Source organism: Pseudorca crassidens, chromosome 19 (assembly GCF_039906515.1).
Source record: "Pseudorca crassidens isolate mPseCra1 chromosome 19, mPseCra1.hap1, whole genome shotgun sequence".
NCBI lineage: Eukaryota > Metazoa > Chordata > Mammalia > Artiodactyla > Delphinidae > Pseudorca > Pseudorca crassidens.
Genome location: NC_090314.1, coordinates 35,677,212 through 35,696,724, shown reverse-complemented (window position 1 = coordinate 35,696,724; position 19,513 = coordinate 35,677,212). Strand labels below are relative to the sequence as shown.

The window sequence follows — 19,513 nt, the reverse complement described above, 5'->3', positions numbered from 1 at the left end:
GATTCAGTTGTACTCTGAAATAGGAGAAAATAAGGTGCAAACAATTTCATGATTAAGAAGCCTAAAAATTCACACACCAGCAAACTAACTTGCGCAAAGTTGTGAATGGTTTTAAATCAGTGACCAGTAAAAAGACAAAGTATCACTTTTCCCACTAGATATTCAACTCATGACATGTGTGTATATGTATGAAAATTTACCCTCTCTAGTGAGGGAAGATTGCACACCTCAAGCGTGGCACGGATTTTTAATTTCAAGACCTAACCACCAAGAGTTACTTACTTCACGTCAATTTCTAGAAATTAAAGGTAAAAAACTTGAGGTTCAAAATAGAAAGGCTATTGGTGGTTGTGGGAATGGGGCAGACTCATGGAATACAATTAAGTATCATTTAGAATATATTTTGGCTAGAGACCAAGAGGCAAGGTTCTTCGTTTCTTTCGTTTAAACTTTTTCTTAATAAATCTTTTATTTTGGAACAGTTTTCGGTTAACAATTATAGCGAAGATAGTACAGAGTCCCCTATACCCCATACAAGACAAGTTTTTTAAACTCTAACTTCTACTTCCACCCCTCCCACCACCCAAACCGTCCCCCACTTCTCTCCGATTCTATCTCCTCAGGTTTCAGCAGGGCCTTGTTCTCACAGTGCAAAGTTAGGATTGTAACGGAAACCCAGTTCAGTTCAAACTTCACCGTCCAGCCACAACTGGGTCAGCTAAGCTAGCCGACACCAGAACACTCCCGCCCCGCCCAGCTCTTTCAGAGGCGCTCCGACCCCTCGCCAACGTGGCTCCTCCAACTGAGGTCCCGGGAGACGCGAGCCAAGCGGGACCAAAGCGCTGGGCAGCTTCCAGAAGCCAGGCGCGCCGGGAGCAGGACCAGGTGAGCACCCAACAGCACGCTCCTCCCTCGAGGGGAGGTTCCGAAGGCTAAAACATTTTTAACCTCAAAACTTCCAGACCTTTAACCGGCTTGGGGCGAGTTACACAAACCTACGCACATTCGCTTATTGTTTAACGCAGACGCCTCCGGGCGCTTCTCAGCCACAACCGCCTCTTCACAGCCAACACCCCCAGACGGCCTCTGCCCCGCCCCGTCGCCGCTGCCAGTCCCTCGGCGCGTCGCGCGGGGCCGGGGCGCGCGCGCGTGAGGACGTCCGGGAGCGGGCGCGCCGCCGCCGCTGCCGCCGAGCTGGGCGGGAGTTGTTGGCGGTGGGTCTGAAGGTGATGGCCTTGACTGAAGGCCTCGAGGCGGCATCTCCCGCTGTTTCTGCAGTCGCTGCCCGGGACTCGGTGCGCTCATCGTCATGAGAGGTCAGGCCTGGGGGAAGCGGGCGAAGGAGGCGAGGGGCCGCGGCGAAATGGGCTCTGGGGAGAATAACTGAGGCACTCGAAGGTCGAACGTGGGAGGAAAAATCTGTCCTGGAGATTCCGGAAGAGCCCGTTGCGTTTACTTTTCTTCCCTTTTTCTCCCCTTTCTTGCTCGTACTTGGAGGAAAGCGGGAGGGTTCTGTTTTTATTTGTGGAAGAAGACGCTGAAATTCTCCCGTCCAGCGTCGGTCTTCAGAGGTTGGAGGAAATAAATAGCAGTCGTGGCGTTGGAGCATCAGTGAAAGCCTCTAGTGAATGGCACTAAAAACCAAACCGCCCAACAGTAACTGAAAAAAAAAAAAAAATAGAAAAAAAATTCCAAACCTAGGAATGAAATAGAATGACACGGAACATGCCCTGACGTTAACCCCAGCTTCCTCCTACAGAAACGGCAGAAAGGCTCAGCGTTTCGTCAGCTGGATCCACGACGGCTACCCACACTCGTCATTTAGGGATCTTTCCGTGCCAGTGTACTCTTTCCCGACGCCCCTCCCCTCAAAGGTGGCATTTTTAATGTGCAGACTACGTAATTATCCTTATTCAGAATAAAGAGTCACTTAGCAATTACATGGTGACTCCCCAAGTCTTCCTATTTTAAAGGTATTTAGGTAACATCCTTGGGGGGGACAGGAAAAGGTAATACTCTTGGTATTAATTATTGGAAACTTTTTTATTAGCTTTGGGAAAGCTGTTTCAGCATAAAACGAAATTTGTAGGTCACCTAAATGAAATGTTTATTAGTTCTCCATGATGATACTTAATGAGGAGTTAAGATTTGATGCTTTTTTCTTCCTAACCTTTCCACACATTAAAAAAAATACTCTTATTAGATGTAGAATCTACATCAGAGATGAAACTGTTCCAGTTGAACAAAGTAAATGTATTTAAGTGTTCTAGTATGATTGAGTACTAGTACTCATATTATTAACATCTGCTGAGCACCAATATTTTGACTGTTTTGCCAGTTCCTTCTGTCATTAGAGAACTGGAGGCATCTGAAGCTAAACTTTTTTGGTAGCAGATGTTCCCTAAAGCATAGTTTGCCTAGGGCAGCAGAGCCTTCGCATAAAGGGAGAAGATGGAGGAGTCTAGTAATAAGCAATAGATAACCTGGAAATAATTCATGTACTGTGACTATCAGCCTCTCCTTTAGTGAATAAATTATTCCTAGTGAGCAATATATTGCCTGTACGTAACTGTTCACTTAGAATATTTTCTGCGCTTTGATTTTTAGGAGACAGAGCCCTGAAGCAAAGAAATCTGGATCACAGAAAAAGTATTCAGGGGTCATGCAAGCCAACTGTAGCCAACTGCACAGCCCTTCAGGAGCTGCAGGCAGTGAGGATGCCTCAGCCTCCCAGTGTGTCCAAACAAGATTGACAGGAGAAGCTTCCTGTCTTTATTCTGGAGATGTTCATATTCAGATAAACTCCATGCCTAAAGAATGTGCTGAAAATCCAAGCTCCAGAAATGTAAGGTCAGGTGTCCACGGCTGTACCCATGGATGTGTACACAGTCGCTTACGGAGTCACTCCCACAATGAAGCAAGGCAACCTGATGATACCGAGATGGAGTCTGGAGATCGTGGTAGTAGCTCCTTCTCAGAATTCCGATATCTCTTCAAGTGGTTGCAAAAAGGCCTTCCATATATTTTGATTCTGGGTGTCAAACTTGTTATGCAGCATATAACAGGTAGGGTATAATAAAACATTGAGCTGTTTCATTACTATATGCAGCTAATTTTCTTTCTTTATTGGTAATCTACTTTAACCTATGTATTTCAGTTTCTTATTTTCTGTTAGTTTTTAAAATTGTATATGCTTCCTTTAAATTCATGTCATGTTAGCTCTTTTTTTTCCTTTCAATTAACTGGACCTTATTTTCTAACAGGAATTTCTCTTGGAATTGGGCTGCTTACAACTTTTATATATGCAAACAAAAGCATTGTAAATCAGGTCTTTCTAAGAGTAAGTATAACCAGCAACTAAAAATTTATTAAATGTTTCTCCCTGTAGAATTATATACTCATTTTTGAGAGAAATAGGAATAAAGACAGTTTATTTGATAAATTTAAATAGATATAATGTACCATCCATGATATATTAAATGTTGTTATCTAAATGACCTGGAATAAATGATCTGTCCTAATACGGAATTGATTCACCTTATTTTCTTTGTATATTGGGTTCCTGATAAAGAAAAACTAGACAGAAGGATTAAAGGGTTTAGAACACACTATTTGATCTGATTTGTCAAGTGCTATCATGTTTTAAGTTAGTTTGACCGTACTAAGTAATATAATCATCATTAAAAACTTCAGCTGTTGTACTATAAGATTTAAAATAGTCAAATAAAACGTACACTGAATAAATGGGTATTGAACTATTTATTTAGGTTTCTCTTATTTAAAGAAAACTAAACCCAAGAAGTTTTTCCATAAGAAATTATAAAAGATTCCTATTCATGTAAATTATTGGGAAAACAGGATTAGTTTATAAAATTTCAAGCAACTTTCAAGGGTTATATCTGTGTAAAGGATCATACATTTTGACCTGAAAATTCCTAGTTAGAACCTATCAAACCATAAAAGTTTAATTCAGGGTTTAAAACTAGTAAAATTTTTAATTAAACCAGTAATTAAAACAATTATAAAACTGAGATTAAAAACATTTTATTAAATTCTTATTGAATTGAGAATTTTTAAAATTATATTTATAAACCCTGGTAACATAAATGCAGTTTTTAAAAGTCTGTTTTGTTGGGAAGGCAAAAATAGGAAGCCGCAGAAGTAAAGTTTTTATTTACGTAGGTCCTTTATGTCAGTCTGTAGAAGATTTGGCTTTGAAACATAGATAATGTTACACAATGAGGAAACTTGTATTTTAAAAATCTGTTTAAGTATGTGTTTTGTTTTTTTCACTAAAGGTATGTAAAATAGAATGATGATGTACAATTTAACAAATATTCTGTATTTTTATTAAGATAAATTAATCTATTAAAATGTTCTAAGTTAATAAATTAGTCATTAAAATAGTTTAATGATATTTAAAATTCTGGCATAATTCAAAGTAACAAATTATAAAATTGTTTATTTTTCAGGAAAGGTGCTCAAAGATTCAGTGTGCTTGGTTACTGGTATTCTTAGCAGGATCTTCTGTTCTTTTATATTACACCTTTCATTCTCAGTCACTTTATTACAGGTAATTAGAGGTCCAAGTGCACAATCACATTTTTATGTAATCGTATATTCCATAGCACTTTGCATATATCTTACTTGCACATACTTAGAGTTCAATTTTTACCTATCTGTCTCTTTCCAAGATTGAGAGCTTAAAGTGACTTACTCACATTTTTATACCCAGTGCCTTGCCTCACAGCAAGTGCTCAATAAATACTTAATTTTTGATACTTAAATTTTTACTTATATAATCAGTAGTTACTAAATACCATTAGGTTGTTGTTGGTGATCTTTTTTCGTTTTTCATTTTTGATAAATAAAAACTGTATATATTTAAAATATACAACATGTTTTGATATATGTATACATTGTGAAATGATTACCACATCAAGCTAATTAATATATCCATCACCTCCCTTAGTTACCTTCTTGTGTGTATGTGTGATAAGAACACTTGATCTTTGTCTCTACAAGAAGACTTGCTAAAGGACAGTAGTTGATAAGTTTCCATGTCAGATGGAAGTGTTCTGAATTTTCAGCTTTAATCAGATAATTAGAAGTCCTGGTTTCAGTGGAGTTGGCGAGATGTGGACAAATCTGGGATATAGTTTGTAGGTGTAGCCAGTACTACTCGGATTGGATTGGGTGAGTAGGTAAGGGGGAAGAATCAAGGGTGATACTGGGTTTTTTTAGTCTAAGCAACTGGCTGGATGGTGGTGCCATTTACTGGGCTGGGAAAGACTGGGGAAGGAACTGGTTTTGAGGGAAAATCAGTAATTTTGTTTTGAACATGTTAAGTTTGAGAGGCCATGTAGAACTGTTAAAGTGATTATAGATATTTGTCATGAGCTCAGAGTAGAGGTTAGGGCTGTAAATTTTGGTGTTATCAGCATATGGTTGATATTTAAAAACCAAGGAACTTGACAAGACTAGTCAGGGAAAGAAAGTATAGACAGAGGAGAGGGCCCAGGACTGGACATGCCCACAATTAGCCAGAGGAGGAGCAGCAAAGGAGACTTAAGAAGGAACCATCAGGGACTTCCCTGGTGGTGCAGTGGTTAAGAATCCGCCTGCCAATGCAAGAGACATGGGTTCGAGCCCTTGTCCAGGAAGATCCCACATGCCGCGGAGCAACTAAGCCCGTGCACCACAACTACTGAGCCTGTGCTCTAGAGCCCGTGAGCCACAACTGCTGAGCCCGTGTGCCACAACTACTGAAGCCCTTGCGCTGAGAGCCCGTGCTCCACAACAAGAGAAGCCACCGCAATGAGAAGCCCGCGCACCGCAACGAAGAGTAGCCCCCACTCACTGCAACTAGAGAAAGCCCGTGCGCAGCAATGAAGACCCAATGCAGCCAAAAATAATAAATGAATAAATTTTTTAAAAAAAGGAACCATCAGTCACATATGAGAACCACTAGAAGAGAGTGGTGTCAGAAGTCTAGGAAGAAAGTATTTCAAGGAGAGAAGAGGGGGAAAAAGTGACCTTCGAATTTAGCAAGAGGGAGGGAGTTGGCGATCTTGACAAAAACAGTTAAGTGGAAAGGAGGGGTTAGATTCCTGACTGGAGTTGATTGAAGACAGATTGGCAGCTACGGAGTATTTGTGAGTTTTTTAGATTATAGGCTAGAAAGATATCAATCATGACAAGTTAGGAAGACTCGTTCTTTATGGAGGGAAGATTTGAAATTCAAACATTTAAGAAGTTTTCAAAATAAATTTATTTTTGGCTGCATTGGGTCTTCATTGCTGCGTGTGAGCTTTCTCTAGTTGTGGTGAGCGGGGCCTGCTCTTCCCTTGCAGTGTGCGGGCTTCTCATGGCAGTGGCTTCTCTTGTTGCAGAGCATGGGCTTTAGGCGTGTGGGCTTCCATAGTTGTGGCACACGGGCTCAGTAGTTGTGGCTCGCGGGCTCTAGAGCGCAGGCTCAGTAGTTGTGGTGCACAGGCTTAACTGCTCTGCGGCATGTGGGACCTTCCCAGACCAAGGCCTGAACCCGTGTCCCCTGCGTTGGCAGGCAGATTCTTAACCACTGCGCCACCAGGGAAGTCCCTAAAAGGTCTTTTTAAAATAAGCAAAATGATCTTCCATTCTATTTACATGAACTCTAGCATCTAGCCAAACTCTTATTTTTACACATCAAATTAAATATTTGGTAGCAAATTTAGAACCCCCATCGACACTTTTATCTTTTTATGTTGCTCTGGTAAGTTTTGATGTTTTTCTCTTGGTAGCTTAATTTTTTTTAATCCTACTTTGGACTATTCGAGCTTCTGGGACGTACTTTGGATCGTTGGAATTACAGACTTCATTCTGAAATTCCTCTTCATGGGCTTAAAATGCCTTATTTTATTGGTGCCTTCTTTCATCATGCCTTTTAAATCCAAGGTAAGAAAGTAATATGTTTTATTGGAAAGATGTTAGCAGACCATATTAATGCTATTTAGTCTTTGCTTAAATGATTCCTTCTATAATTTTTCAGTTTGCTCAATAACCTAATTTTAATTATCTATATTATCTCAGACTGGCAGCTATTTGGTCAAAGACTTGAACCTAAATATTAATCTATTCCAATAAAATCAATTGTATTTGCTTTGGAATAATCTAAAAATGAGTCCCCACATCATATATGGGAAAATATATATTTATACTTCTGTTTTCCTCCAGGGCATTGTTAATTGATAATTGATAACTGACTTAGGCAGTTATTCAGTGTTTTTTCATATTTAATGAAAACTTTAAATTTTTATAATCAGCAAAATGTTTTATTATATGTAAAACATTTTCAGTCACTCTTTAGAAATTCTTTGAAAACAGACCACTCAGTGCCTGTAATATCTAAAGAACGAAGTTGAGGTTGTCAGTCGTAACCATTATCATTATGAAGATTAATTTTATAGTTGTGTTATTGTGCCATATACCCATGATGTTCTCAGCCCAATATGAAGTATTTGCATTGTGCATGTAAGTACCTTGGGTGGCTCTATTTGTTTTCTTTTTTCTTCCTTTTTAGGGTTATTGGTATATGGTTTTAGAAGAATTATGTCAGTATTACCGAACTTTTGTCCCCGTACCAGTTTGGTTTCGTTACCTTATAAGCTATGGGGAGTTTGGTAATGTAACTGGATGGAGTCTTGGGATATTGCTGGCTTTACTCTACCTCATACTAAAAGTAGGTAACATAATAAATCTTATCATTTATAATGATTCATATAATACTGTTTACATATTTTACATATGACTGCTTTTCTCTTTATATATTTTATAGTTTATCTTCATATCACTAGTTTGAAGTAATGGCAGATTCTATATCTACTTAGAAATGGAGAAATGGAAATAGGTATCTTAATCCAGTGGTTCTCAGATTTTATTGGGGGAGTGGACCTCTAAGCATGGATTATCTAAGGTGGAGGGGAACAAGTAGAATAGAACATACCCATCCCCTACAGTAGCATCTCTCATACACATAATTCTCAAACTAGTGGAGTATCTCGTCCTGTTCCCTCTATGCCTGTTCCCCTCAGCTTAATCACTTTATGAAACGTTAAATAGGTTAAGCACATGTGAACCAGATAAAATTGCCTTGCCTTTGATTTAGTTGTTTATATTTATCTTGACCAAATTGTAACTCTGGGCATTCAGATGTACTTCATTTTGGTTAAGAGTTGGCTGAAACTGATAAATTGAGTAAAATATTCCATAATTGGACTTTAAATATATTTAGAATGAAATGATTAGTTGTGATATGCAATGAGCATAAAATTAATATCAGTATTTGATATTAGCTTTGATCTCTGAGTTTAGCAGGTAAGGCTCTTTGAATAAATGAATTATTTTCTCTTTCAGCTTCTGGACTTTTTTGGACATCTGAGAACTTTCAGACGGGTTTTGAGAATATTTTTTACACGACCAGTAAGTATTTTTTAATCAGAAAAAACACTTTTTATCTTTCTTTCTACATTATAAAAATGTTTTAGTTCAGCAGTTTTACAAATGCAGATTTCATAATTATGTGGTTTTTTAGAAAAACTTCTTGTACTTTGGCACTTGGGGCTGTGATGATATAGAGGTTCTGTTTCTGTGATAAGTTTAACTTGCACATTGACAACCACCTGATAGTTGATGAAGTACTTATATATTTGAGTTTGCCTCTTGCCTTTTCAAATCACTTGACATTCTTAAGGGTTTATAAACATTCCCTTAAAAATCTTATGAACTTTTGTTTCTCTTCCTTTATTTAAGCCACAAACAGTAGCTTTGTGTATTTTCATTAACTCCTATTCAACTTCTGTGAAAGTGCTTATACTATAATTTATTGTGTATATGAAGAAAGCTCATTACCAAAAATCATGTCCCTTGAAATTTTCTTACTGGAAAAATTTCCCCAATACGGAGTTCTGTATGCACAAATAAGTTCATGACAATAACAGTAAATTTAACAATAACAAAACAATTTTAACAATAAATTGAGACTCCAATGTCAACTGTAACTTTATTATGTTATTCTACTGATGTAACAAACTGCAGAAAAAGGGTATCATAGCCCAAATGATAAATAGCTCATTTGCTATTTAGTAGCCTCAGAAGTTCTCAGTATAGTGTAATCACCAGGTTTCAGAGTTTGATTCTCAGTTTTGCAGTCCATTAGGTACTTAACAATTATGTGGTCAGGACTCAGGGGAATCTGATGTACAAGAATGCCAGTCTAATAATATATGTTTAAAAAAAAACAGGATTATACCAACAAAGTGGAGTAAACTAACTGGCCAGGGCACCCTTTCCTAAAGACAGTAATGTATTAAGTTTTTTTTTTTTGCGGTACGTGGGCCTCTCACTGCTGTGGCCTCTCCCGTTGCGGAGCACAGGCTCTGGACGCAGCGCAGGCTCAGCGGCCACGGCTCACGGGCCCAGCCGCTCTGCGGCATGTGGGATCTTCCCAGACCAGGGCACAAACCTGCGTCCCCTGCATCGGCAGGCGGACTCTCAACCACTGCATCACCAGGGAAGCCCTGTATTAAGTTTTGCTGCATCCTATTCAGACTTCTTTCTTTATATAAGATACAATAAAATTGAGACTTCAGCTTTTGAGTTTATTCAGTTGATTATGTATCGGCCACTTTGCTGTAGCAATTAATCTAGTAAGGCTTCAGCTGAAATACTTTTGATATTCTTTCTCTGTGAAGCATAAAGAGACTATCACAGATCACTCTGTTTTATTCCTGGGATTCTCAGGTTCCTTAATGTTGCCCTGAAAATGGCAATCATCATCAGGGTGTCTTCACCTGAAGGGAGTCTGCAAAGTGCCAGACAAGAGTGCTATTTTAAAAGCTTGTCAGCATACATATCTGCAGTGTACTCTGCTAAATGACATTTATTGAAGGGAAACTGGCACCAAGATCATCCGTCAGTATCTCAGTTTGTTTTTGGAATCTTTAACATGACCAATCTCAAAAAAATCTTCATTTTCAATGTTTTCATCCGTTGAGTCTTAGTTTGATTTTGTTAACCCTCGATAACAAGAAGTTTAGGTCACAGCTTCAGGTTGCTGAGTCAAGTCATGCTTTTGCTCTCATTACCATGACTGAAACTTGGGTGTTCTTTCTTTTTCTCAGCCACCTTTTCCACATCATTTCTACAGAAAGCTGATCTCATTTGTAACATTTTGTCACATCTAGTTAATGACTAAATTCTACTGAATTTGGTAAGGAAGTTATTAAGATCTTAAAGAGATCAGAAACTTTTTTTTAGGACTTAAGAAGAAAAGGAAATTCAAAGATTTGTGTTATTATTCAGTTTGACAGTATAACTCTACCCAAGTGACATTTTGCAATTACAGTTCTTCTGTAAAATTTTACCATTCTTTCGTAGTACTAAATGCTCCAACTTTTGTGATAAGTAAGGATGATAATTAAAATTATTTTTAGATTTAGTGGCAGGATACTGTTTAGTGGTCCCCAAACCTCCTTCACATTGAACTCATGTGGAGAGCTTTCAGGAATTAGATTCCTGGGTTACATCCTGGTATGTCTGGACCTACTGGATCAATCACCAGTGTGGAGCACAGAAACCTATTTTTAAAGTAGTCTCTACATGAGTTACATTCAGCCAGCCAAGCTCTGGACTGACTTTTTTGAAAAGTGTCATAGGTAATAAGTGGGCTCAACTTGGCAGTACTGGGTCACATAGTACATGAATATAGATTGCATAATGCTGTATTATGTTTCAGATCGCTTAGTCTCTTGAGCCATTTGAATTTGAAGCACTGTCATTATTTGAGAATCCAATGAATCTAACAATCTTCCAGTATCCTATTATGTATTACATAGCGAGTTAACCTTGATGTGATCCATCCAGGCATCATTCTGCATATATAGTTAAGCTCTGAAATGTTTATATCCTTTGGGAGAGTTTTCAAATGCCTAGTTCCTTGGAGATTTGAGAAATACAGTACCATCTATGTATTTAAGGAACAGAAAAGAAAGAAATTTGTAGGAACATAACTTCTTATCTTTATAGAGTCACGGAGTGGCTGCCAGCAAGAGACAGTGTTCAGATGTGGATGATATTTGTTCAATATGTCAAGCTGAATTTCAAAAGCCAATTCTTCTCACCTGTCAGGTAACTGTATTTTTAAGCAACCTCAATACAGCACTTCTCTGTGATCTGCAAACGTCACATTTATGTTACTTATAGGGAAATATACACCATTCAGCAGAAAGTAGCATTCAGGGCACATACTACTAATTTCTTATTTGTGATTAGGGTTTTGGTAGGTTAGTTAAATCTTGCCACTTAGTTCTAATGATTTTTTTTTTTTCTTTTTGCGGTACGCGGGCCTCTCACTGTTGTGGCCTCTCCCGTTGCGGAGCACAGGCTCCAGATGCGCAGGCTCAGCGGCCATGGCTCACGGGCCTAGCCGCTCCGCGGCATGTGGGATCTTCCCACACTGGGGTACGAACCCGTGTCCCCTGCATCGGCAGGCGGACTGTCAACCACTGCGCCACCAGGGACGCCCAGTTCTAATGATTTTTATGTAGAGGAGTGTATAAAGGGGAAAAAAAAAATTCAAATGGCATACTGGATACCAAAGTGACTGGGAAACAGACTATTTTTAATAATTGAATACTAGTCTTTTAGAATAATACCAGCATTTGTTACTGGACTGTATAAGGCCCTTTCCTATACTTTATTTCAGTAACCCTCAAAGACTTTATTAAGCTGTTAGTCATTATACTTGATCTTAAAGTTATCACCTGAGGATAGCTTGTATTTTATTAAAAGTGGTTAAACGGATAGTACAAGTCAGAATAATACTTGTGCCTCACCACGAACACCGCTGTGTTCTTGAATGTTATACTTTGTTTTCTCACTTGTAAAATAAAGGGATTAGTGTCCTCCAAATTCCCTTTCAGCTCTAGAGTATGATTCTCTGCAATGTGATGAATTTAAAATTGAAATGTTATCAACTATAAAATCTAGTTCTTAATTTCCTTACAGCATATATTTTGTGAAGAGTGCATTACCTTATGGTTTAACAGAGAGAAAACATGTCCGCTGTGCAGAACTGTGATTTCAGACCATATAAACAAATGGCAAGACGGAGCCACTTCATCACACCTTCAAATATATTAAGTTCTAAACGTAATATTAAGGCCACAAAACACTAAGTTTATTTGGTTACAGTGACTATTGGTAAAGACATGAGAATGGATTTTCAGGGCTGCAAGTTAAGGAAAATGTTTCCAAATGGTTTTAGAATATTATAATAAGGCAAGTGTGTAGTCCAGCTTCTCAAAAGATTAAATGAAAGAACCCTATATTTAAAAATATATATAAGTAATGTTCAACATAATGCATATGCAACATTTATTCTATCCTAATTATCTGACAGATAATTGCAGTGTTAAATTGTAAATGTGTTTTCTTGTTAATGTTACCAAAATGACAACTGGATAACTAGAACTAGTGGTTTTAGAGGAATTCAGGTATTCTTTCCTGACACTGTTTTCGGAATAAAGAGTATTTTTCATAATATTTTAAGATACACATTACCTGAAAGTAGAATTTTCTTTAATATTGACTTTTATAATTCCCATTCTAAAATTTCTCATAAAATTTGTATTTTTAAATGAATGCTCTAAATGCTATATTTTACCTGTACAATCAGATTTTTCTAAGGAAGATTAATTTACTGAGGATGAAATATTTTAATATTGTATTATTCTCTGTAGTGTGATTAGCAGTCATTGAGAACAGATGGTTTAAATTCCTTTTCTTTGTGGACTTCATACATACAATCCTGCCATCAGCTTTAATGTTCATGGTCTTGCTTTTTGGAAAGTGCCACGGACTTTCTTGGATTATTAAAATAATTCACATGGATTACAAACAGCTGGCTTCACTGATGATTTGAATTGAGTGACAAACAAGAGCAACTCAAACACTTAGAAAAGAATTCCTCGGGACTTCCCTGGCGGTCCAGTGGTTAAGACTCCGCACTTCCAATGCAGGGGACGTGGGTTTGAGCTCTGGTCGGGGAACTAGGCTCCCACATGGTGCGTGGCCAAAAAAAAAAAGAAAAGAAAAAAAAAAGGATTTCCCCGTATAACTAGTCTTCTCCAGAAGAGTTTTGGAGTCTCATGCTTGAATCACCATTACTTGGGAGGTTAAAGCTTGCACTCAGGCCAACACAAGCTTTGGAGAGTGTGGTTTGTTTGTCTACAGGTATTTGTGCAGGGTGGTGGAAAGAGAATGAGGCACTTTCTCTCTCACTATGAAACCTCTAAGGGAGGATGGATCTATACCAGAAATCCAAAGGACTGGTTATTATATGTATTTAGATGCAAGGCCTCTGCCCATTTTCTTTTTTACCATCTATCAGTTTGCACACAAGAAAAAGATAGTGGTGGGAAGTAGAAGCTACGAGGCAGAGGTAGAAAACAAATTTGCAGTGCTGATAAGACAAAGATTAAACCAACCTGGATTAATAAGGATAGTGACCAACCAGATACAGGTTAAACCACTTTTCATGCCTTATGGCCACCCAAATTGACAAAAGAACATTAGCCTGTAACTTTTCTCCCCAGGTGAATATTGCTAGATTATAAGTGCAACTGTTCCTGTTTATTCAAGATGAAATACTTAACTATGTTACGTACTTGGAGAACCACTGCAAATACTAAAAAACAAGCTTACTTGGCCTTAAATCACCTTCCTAACTTGGTGGTGAAGCTAATAGTTGTTATTTAGGTATGCAGCAGGGGATAAGTGAGAAAGACAATTTGAGATTAGAATTTGGGTGTGAAGGATATGCTGACTTCTTGATAAAAACATAAGAATAACACCTTAAACACATAGGTTACTTCAGCCCTAATACCTACTTACCACACTTACTTACCCTATGGCCATATGGATAGCTTTGTTTCTTAATATGACTGAATAACAAAAGAAGTCCCTGGTGGACAGTGGGGTTTTTTGTTTTTGTTTTCTTAACAAACAAGAAAGCAGTTCACATACGAGTTTAAAAGGAGGAAAATGTAACAGGAGATCTGTGCCATTCACTAGTAACATTGATGAACTAGAAGCATTTCTCTTATTTTTATTCCTTCACCTCAAAAACAGGAATAGGGATTCAAACCCCATTTATTCTGTGAATTCAGATCACATCCTCTAAAAGACTGTTTTATCAACATCAAGAGTCACTACTATGTTTTATAAAAAAGTACGTTTGAGAACTTCTGTAGAGAAACCATCTTGGCAAGTGTGATAGAATTACCTCATAAATAAGAGGTGGTTTACACAAAACACCCATTTTACAGTAGATATATTGAGACATTAGTTAAAAACAGATTTGTCCACTATGTTATTTTGTTCATACACATCAGGTAATGTAGTTGACAAATGCGGCTGGAAAAACTGTTGTATGTTAGCACAAGAAAGTCTTCCATTGTTTTTATGTGAAGCTGGCTTTCACATAACTTTTCACATGAACTTTTTTTTTTAAGCAACCAATTCAATTCTACTATTTGACAGAACTTGGAAATCACAGATGTTTAACACCTAATATAAAATCAGTACTAAAACTTGTTATAAATTTAAATTGCTTCAATTTCTCCACAAAAACAGTTTTATGACTGTCATTCTTCACATAAATAGTTTATTAAATATGAGAATCTGAACACATCTGGCATGTTAATGGGAAAAATTATTGAAACCACATGTGTACCTGATAGTTATTTCTTCCTATCTTAGGATAATAATAATTTAAAAAAATCACTTCTATTTTATGTTCATTCAAATTTGCATTTAATTTCTATTTACATTCAATCAATCTGAAATCAAATACTTAACACAGTAAACTAAACAAGATGAAAAGCAGAAAAGGTGTTACCCTCAAAGCACTCCTAATAAGGCAGCTGAAGAATTTACTCTGGTAGATGCAAAGCCAACTTGGGGTAGGAAAAAAAATAATAGTTTAAAGAGCAAACACAGATGAACCCATCTTTCAAATGTTACTTTAGATAATCCACTGATATAATACTTGTGCTATAGTGGTAAATTAAGAATCACACTTGAAGAATTTTTTATCAATCAGCAACAGACCACAGGTCATGGTGGAACAAATACTTTATGATTATTTTGTCCAGCTTGCTAGTGTCTACTCCTATGAAAAAAGGTAGATGTTTGGACATTGATGTTTTTATTTGAGGAATTAACCATTTCCACAGCCTCAAAGTCCATTCTGCATAAATCGAACATTTCTCATGAGAATAATCTTAGATCTAGCCCTTATAAGCTAGGAACCATATGACTAAGTAACCAAAATAGTTAGGTGCTATATTAAATATAAAATCCAAGGCTTGGGATATTAATACTATTGAAGATGCAGCTTATTTATAATCATTTATTTCTTAAAGAATGTTGAATTTATGGAGTATCATACATGCATTCTTCCCCCCCCCCCCAATTACCTTCTATCTCAAAAAATAGTATGGAAGAATCCTTCTTGAAGGATTCAAATTAGTTAAGACCATAAAGGGGAAAAAGAAATAACAGTTTTCCTAAAAATCTGGTTCAAGTTCAATAATTAATACTTTACATTGTTAATCACAGCTGGTTTATAAATCTCAGTTTATTCTGTAATGCTACAAACCTTATAAAATCAAAATTAGTAAACTTCAGTTCTCAATGATTATATTTTAATTAAAAAACAGCATGTATAAAATAAAAAAATATCCTGTAATAGCTGATTTTAAAGAAAATAATCAAGTGATGAAAGAAAAACACTTAATCTCTTTATACACTTACCTGGAATAATCATAAAGAACTTTCTTAGAAACTCAAGACTAGTATTATCGACATATATTTTTAAACTATGCTTGGGTTTTTACAAATAAATATAGGGTAAGCCATATTGCATAGGTGTGTGCTTTCTGTCTGTGACACTAAAGTGGCACTTGACATGTTTTCACAGTCATAGTAGGAATATCCATTTATGAAACAATTTCTCAATAAACTTGCCACAGTATAGAAAATTAACTTCACTGAATGTTAAGTTTGAAAAACTTATTTGTGTGGATGGTAGGTGTGCAATTAATACTTTTTATGCAGAAAGTTACAGTGTTTGCCACTATTGCTGGCAGTACTAATTATGAAACTGGTTTAACTATGGGGTGGTTATAGCCAGCCAATCACAGTGCAAATGTTACTAGCAAATAGGACTGAGGAGGAATATTTTGGTGTAAAACTTTCACTGGAATTTGGTCAGGCAGTCAACACTATAGTTAGTAAACTCATTTGAAAACAAGTATCAGAGTAGTACAAGCCATTTACAGTCTGAAATGAAGCCTGTACAAATCACCATAGCTTTTTGGGTTCTGTTTTTCAGACATCATAAACTGTCAGAGAACAAAGACCTGCACTTTAAGTACAATTTCTGCCCTTACCATTATTTAGTTTCTAATTTATTAGCTACAGTTATAAAGTTCTCAGTAGACTGCTGCAATAAGGGAAGAGGAGGTCTAGAGGGAGTGATTTAAAAAAAAAAAAAAGGCTTTCTGTCCGAAGATGAGCTGTTATCAATTGTTTCATTTATTGCCACAATTGAAAAGGTATATTTCCAATCATTTTTCATGGTTCTATTTTTGCTTAATGTCATAGGATTTCATCTTATCTCACTCGAACCGCCATTTAAATAAGCAAAGCTTTTTCTGACTGAATTCAACATGCATAAATTATTTTATGGCTTGGATCCTATGGCTCAAAAAGGTTTGGAGAACATAGCAAGCAGCATCTATTTAAAAAAAATCATAGGGTTGCAAAATATTACAAATTGACTTTGCACACTCAGACTGAAGACATTATAAAAGACAAACAAAAAGGTGGTAAGACTCAACTGCAACTGCATGATCATCTATTATACCAGTATGCACTGAAATAATATTTTTATAAAGCTCTGCAGATATTAAACCCTTTCACCAGCTAAAAGTCAGGGAAACGCTCTCTTTAAGGCAGAAGTATTTAAGAAAGGTAAAGTTACCTTTATTTTTATTCTTTGTACCTGTAAATCACTTATGTAGACTTCATTACAATTTTCAAAAACATAGTGTCTTGTTAACATGTTTCCTAAATTAAGCCACTGAGTTTTCTTATTCACTGTGGAAGACATTCATCAAAAGGCCATCAAATACTTTTACAATCAAAAAATGTAGCCCCAATATAGGAAAAAAAAATACCTTTTTTCCTTTTAAAACCGTTGAGGAAAAAATGTAAGGAAGGCAGACACCAAAAACAGTAAAAAGAAGTAAAACTTAAAACCTTACCAATTTGCTGTAAAGAGATTATACACAGAGGGTAGACCGTGGCAACACCCTCTTCCCCTGGATCTCCCTCCTCTCTCGCTCACTTTGCCGCCCTCGATATGCATTTTATCCTCTCTTCTGTCCTTCTTCAGCCATAGGCTGAACACATTTGACGTCTTGAACCAAATACTGGTATAAGGTGGCGATATTTTTCCAGTGCAATGCAGGCCCAGGATAAGGATGAAATGTAGGACATACAACTTATGCCCATTCCAAGGCTTCCAGTTAAGCTTAGCACATAATAGTACTGCAAGTAGAAATGATTAAATAGATTTTTTTCCCCTAGTATTACAGACAGGTATTGCAGCTGGGTTACTGAAAATAAACCCCAAGTCCACCCCAATCCCTCAAACGAGCCACAGCTGTGGTTAACAATGATTCATTTGCATTTTTATTATTTCACCAAGAGAAGAAACAGAAGTTGTCTGGCTTTCTTCACACCAATAATTTCGCATTTTAAAGTTTGGGATGTTTTCCATAATGAGCTGAATCAAAAATCTATTTGAAAAATATATATTTATATAAAAAAAGATTCAGGTTGTTTGCACGTAAAACATCAATTGTTAAGTTTCTTTCGTCTTTGATTCCATGTTGCTGGAAAGTTTGACCAAGCTTGCATGCTAATTTGTCCTTAGTTGCAAGTATTACAGGCAAACTCATACTTTGCCTAATGAAAGGATAACCCCTCTTCGACACAATCAGAACTCAACAGTGATTCAGAAGCAACATCCTACCCTTAATACTGTCAGTTTCGAGCCATCAACATGAAATCCTTGATAGGTTGAGACGATGTTGCTAGGAATCAGTTAATTGATGTGCCTAAGAGTTCCGCAGTACTATTTTCACTTAAGTTTTTTTGCACCATTGATTGATTTTTTAAAATCCATGTTTATTTTTCCTCTGTCCAATGTGTTCTATGTAATGACACTGACTCTTCGAGACTGTCATTTTGAGTCTTCTTGTTTCACCCTGCGGGATGCTCACACATCCCCTCCCCACCTTTTTTGCCTTAAATTCATTAAAAGCATTGCTCTGTCATAGATTCATACGCAGGTGTTCTGGTCGTTTGGAGATCATGGGAAAAGCTTGTTTTTTGTATGGCCCGGAGTTCGGCTGTCGTATTGGAAGTGGTGCTGAAGCTTCCCCACTCGTCGTCACATCCATCTGCTCTATTCCACTTGTTTCCATTGGGTACTCCACAGGCGCCTGAGGATTTGCCGTGCTGGCTGAAGCACCTCTTCCCCAGAAATCCCCAGGAGAAAATTTGACAGGGCTTTAAGACAAGGAAGAGCTATCATTCGTCTCAAGTACTATCTCAACAAGGAACATTTCCCTTACATTTAAAGGGAGTGGGGTAATGTGACCGTTTTTTTTCATTTAATTTCATTTTTGTGTGGATTAGTACAAAAGCAGAAGTTAAGCCATTTCTCCCCTAGGCTAATTGCTAGTTTCCTAACTGGTCTCTTTTACCTCTCTACTTGCCCTCATAAAACCGTCAATGATACTTACTTTTTAAAAAAAATCATTTTCTCCCCCACTTAAAACGGCTGCTCATTGCATTTAGAATATTTCTCCAAACCTCTGCCATTCTCTTCCTCGCTCACCACACTTCAGGAATGTTGACCTGCCTTTCGTTTCCAAGAAAAAGGCCAAGTTTTTTCCTCCCTTCTGCAGCTTCTGCATGAGCTGTTCTTCTACCTGTAACATCCTTGTATTTCTGTATTTTGTATGGCTAGCTATTTCTCCATGAATAGGAGTCCCCTTGTTATTTTTTGCATTCTAGTACCACACTCTATTTTTTTTTCGCATAGCATTTGGCGCTACTTGTAATTACATATTTTATTTCCTTCTTTGTTTATTTTGACTCTCTCTCACTAAATTGTAAGCTTCATCAGAACAAGGACAATTCCTGTCTTAATCATGTGTCCCCAGAATGTAGCACAACCCCTGGTACACAATAAATGCTGAATGAATGGTTAAAGAGTACACTTTCCAGTGCAACGGCTTATTTTCAGGAGGGGAGGTAAACTATATAGCATATTACCATTGATTAGTCACAGACTAGTCTCTTGCAATATTAGAAGGTGTAGAGCTGTGCTTATGTC

General features: G+C 37.2%; 3 protein-coding genes across 14 annotated transcripts in view; 1 reads left to right on the top strand and 2 right to left on the bottom strand.

The window, feature by feature from the left end:
• LOC137211849 (uncharacterized) overlaps positions 1–2,612 on the bottom strand; it is a 128,104-nt gene extending 125,492 nt beyond the window's left edge. For all 5 annotated transcript variants that reach the window (XR_010937239.1, XR_010937237.1, XM_067714554.1 and 2 more), the window contains exon 1: positions 1,004–2,612. Coding sequence is in view for 3 of the 5 variants with exons in the window: in XM_067714554.1 (XP_067570655.1) it covers positions 1,004–1,311 (308 nt within the window). In the remaining 2 variants the exon portion in view is untranslated. The remainder of the gene's footprint in view (positions 1–1,003) is intronic.
• The window catches only part of RNFT1 (ring finger protein, transmembrane 1), a 40,688-nt gene continuing 22,332 nt past the window's right edge, over positions 1,158–19,513 (top strand). For 3 of the 4 annotated variants that reach the window (XM_067714541.1, XM_067714542.1, XM_067714540.1), the window contains exons 1-8: positions 1,158–1,316; positions 2,608–3,065; positions 3,264–3,340; positions 4,473–4,573; positions 6,783–6,936; positions 7,562–7,720; positions 8,395–8,460; positions 11,065–11,166. In XM_067714541.1, the coding sequence (XP_067570642.1) occupies positions 2,663–3,065; positions 3,264–3,340; positions 4,473–4,573; positions 6,783–6,936; positions 7,562–7,720; positions 8,395–8,460; positions 11,065–11,166 (1,062 nt within the window). In that variant the 5' untranslated portion in view covers positions 1,158–1,316; positions 2,608–2,662. Of the gene's footprint in view, positions 1,317–2,607; positions 3,066–3,263; positions 3,341–4,472; positions 4,574–6,782; positions 6,937–7,561; positions 7,721–8,394; positions 8,461–11,064; positions 11,167–12,045; positions 12,938–19,513 lie in introns of those variants that run through there. The other variant, XM_067714539.1, reaches the window with a different exon arrangement.
• RPS6KB1 (ribosomal protein S6 kinase B1) overlaps positions 17,777–19,513 on the bottom strand; it is a 36,419-nt gene continuing 34,682 nt past the window's right edge. For 4 of the 5 annotated variants that reach the window (XM_067714528.1, XM_067714525.1, XM_067714530.1 and 1 more), the window contains one exon: positions 17,777–18,681. In XM_067714528.1, coding sequence (XP_067570629.1) covers positions 18,444–18,681 — 238 coding nt within the window. In that variant the 3' untranslated portion in view covers positions 17,777–18,443. The remainder of the gene's footprint in view (positions 18,682–19,513) is intronic. The other variant, XM_067714526.1, reaches the window with a different exon arrangement.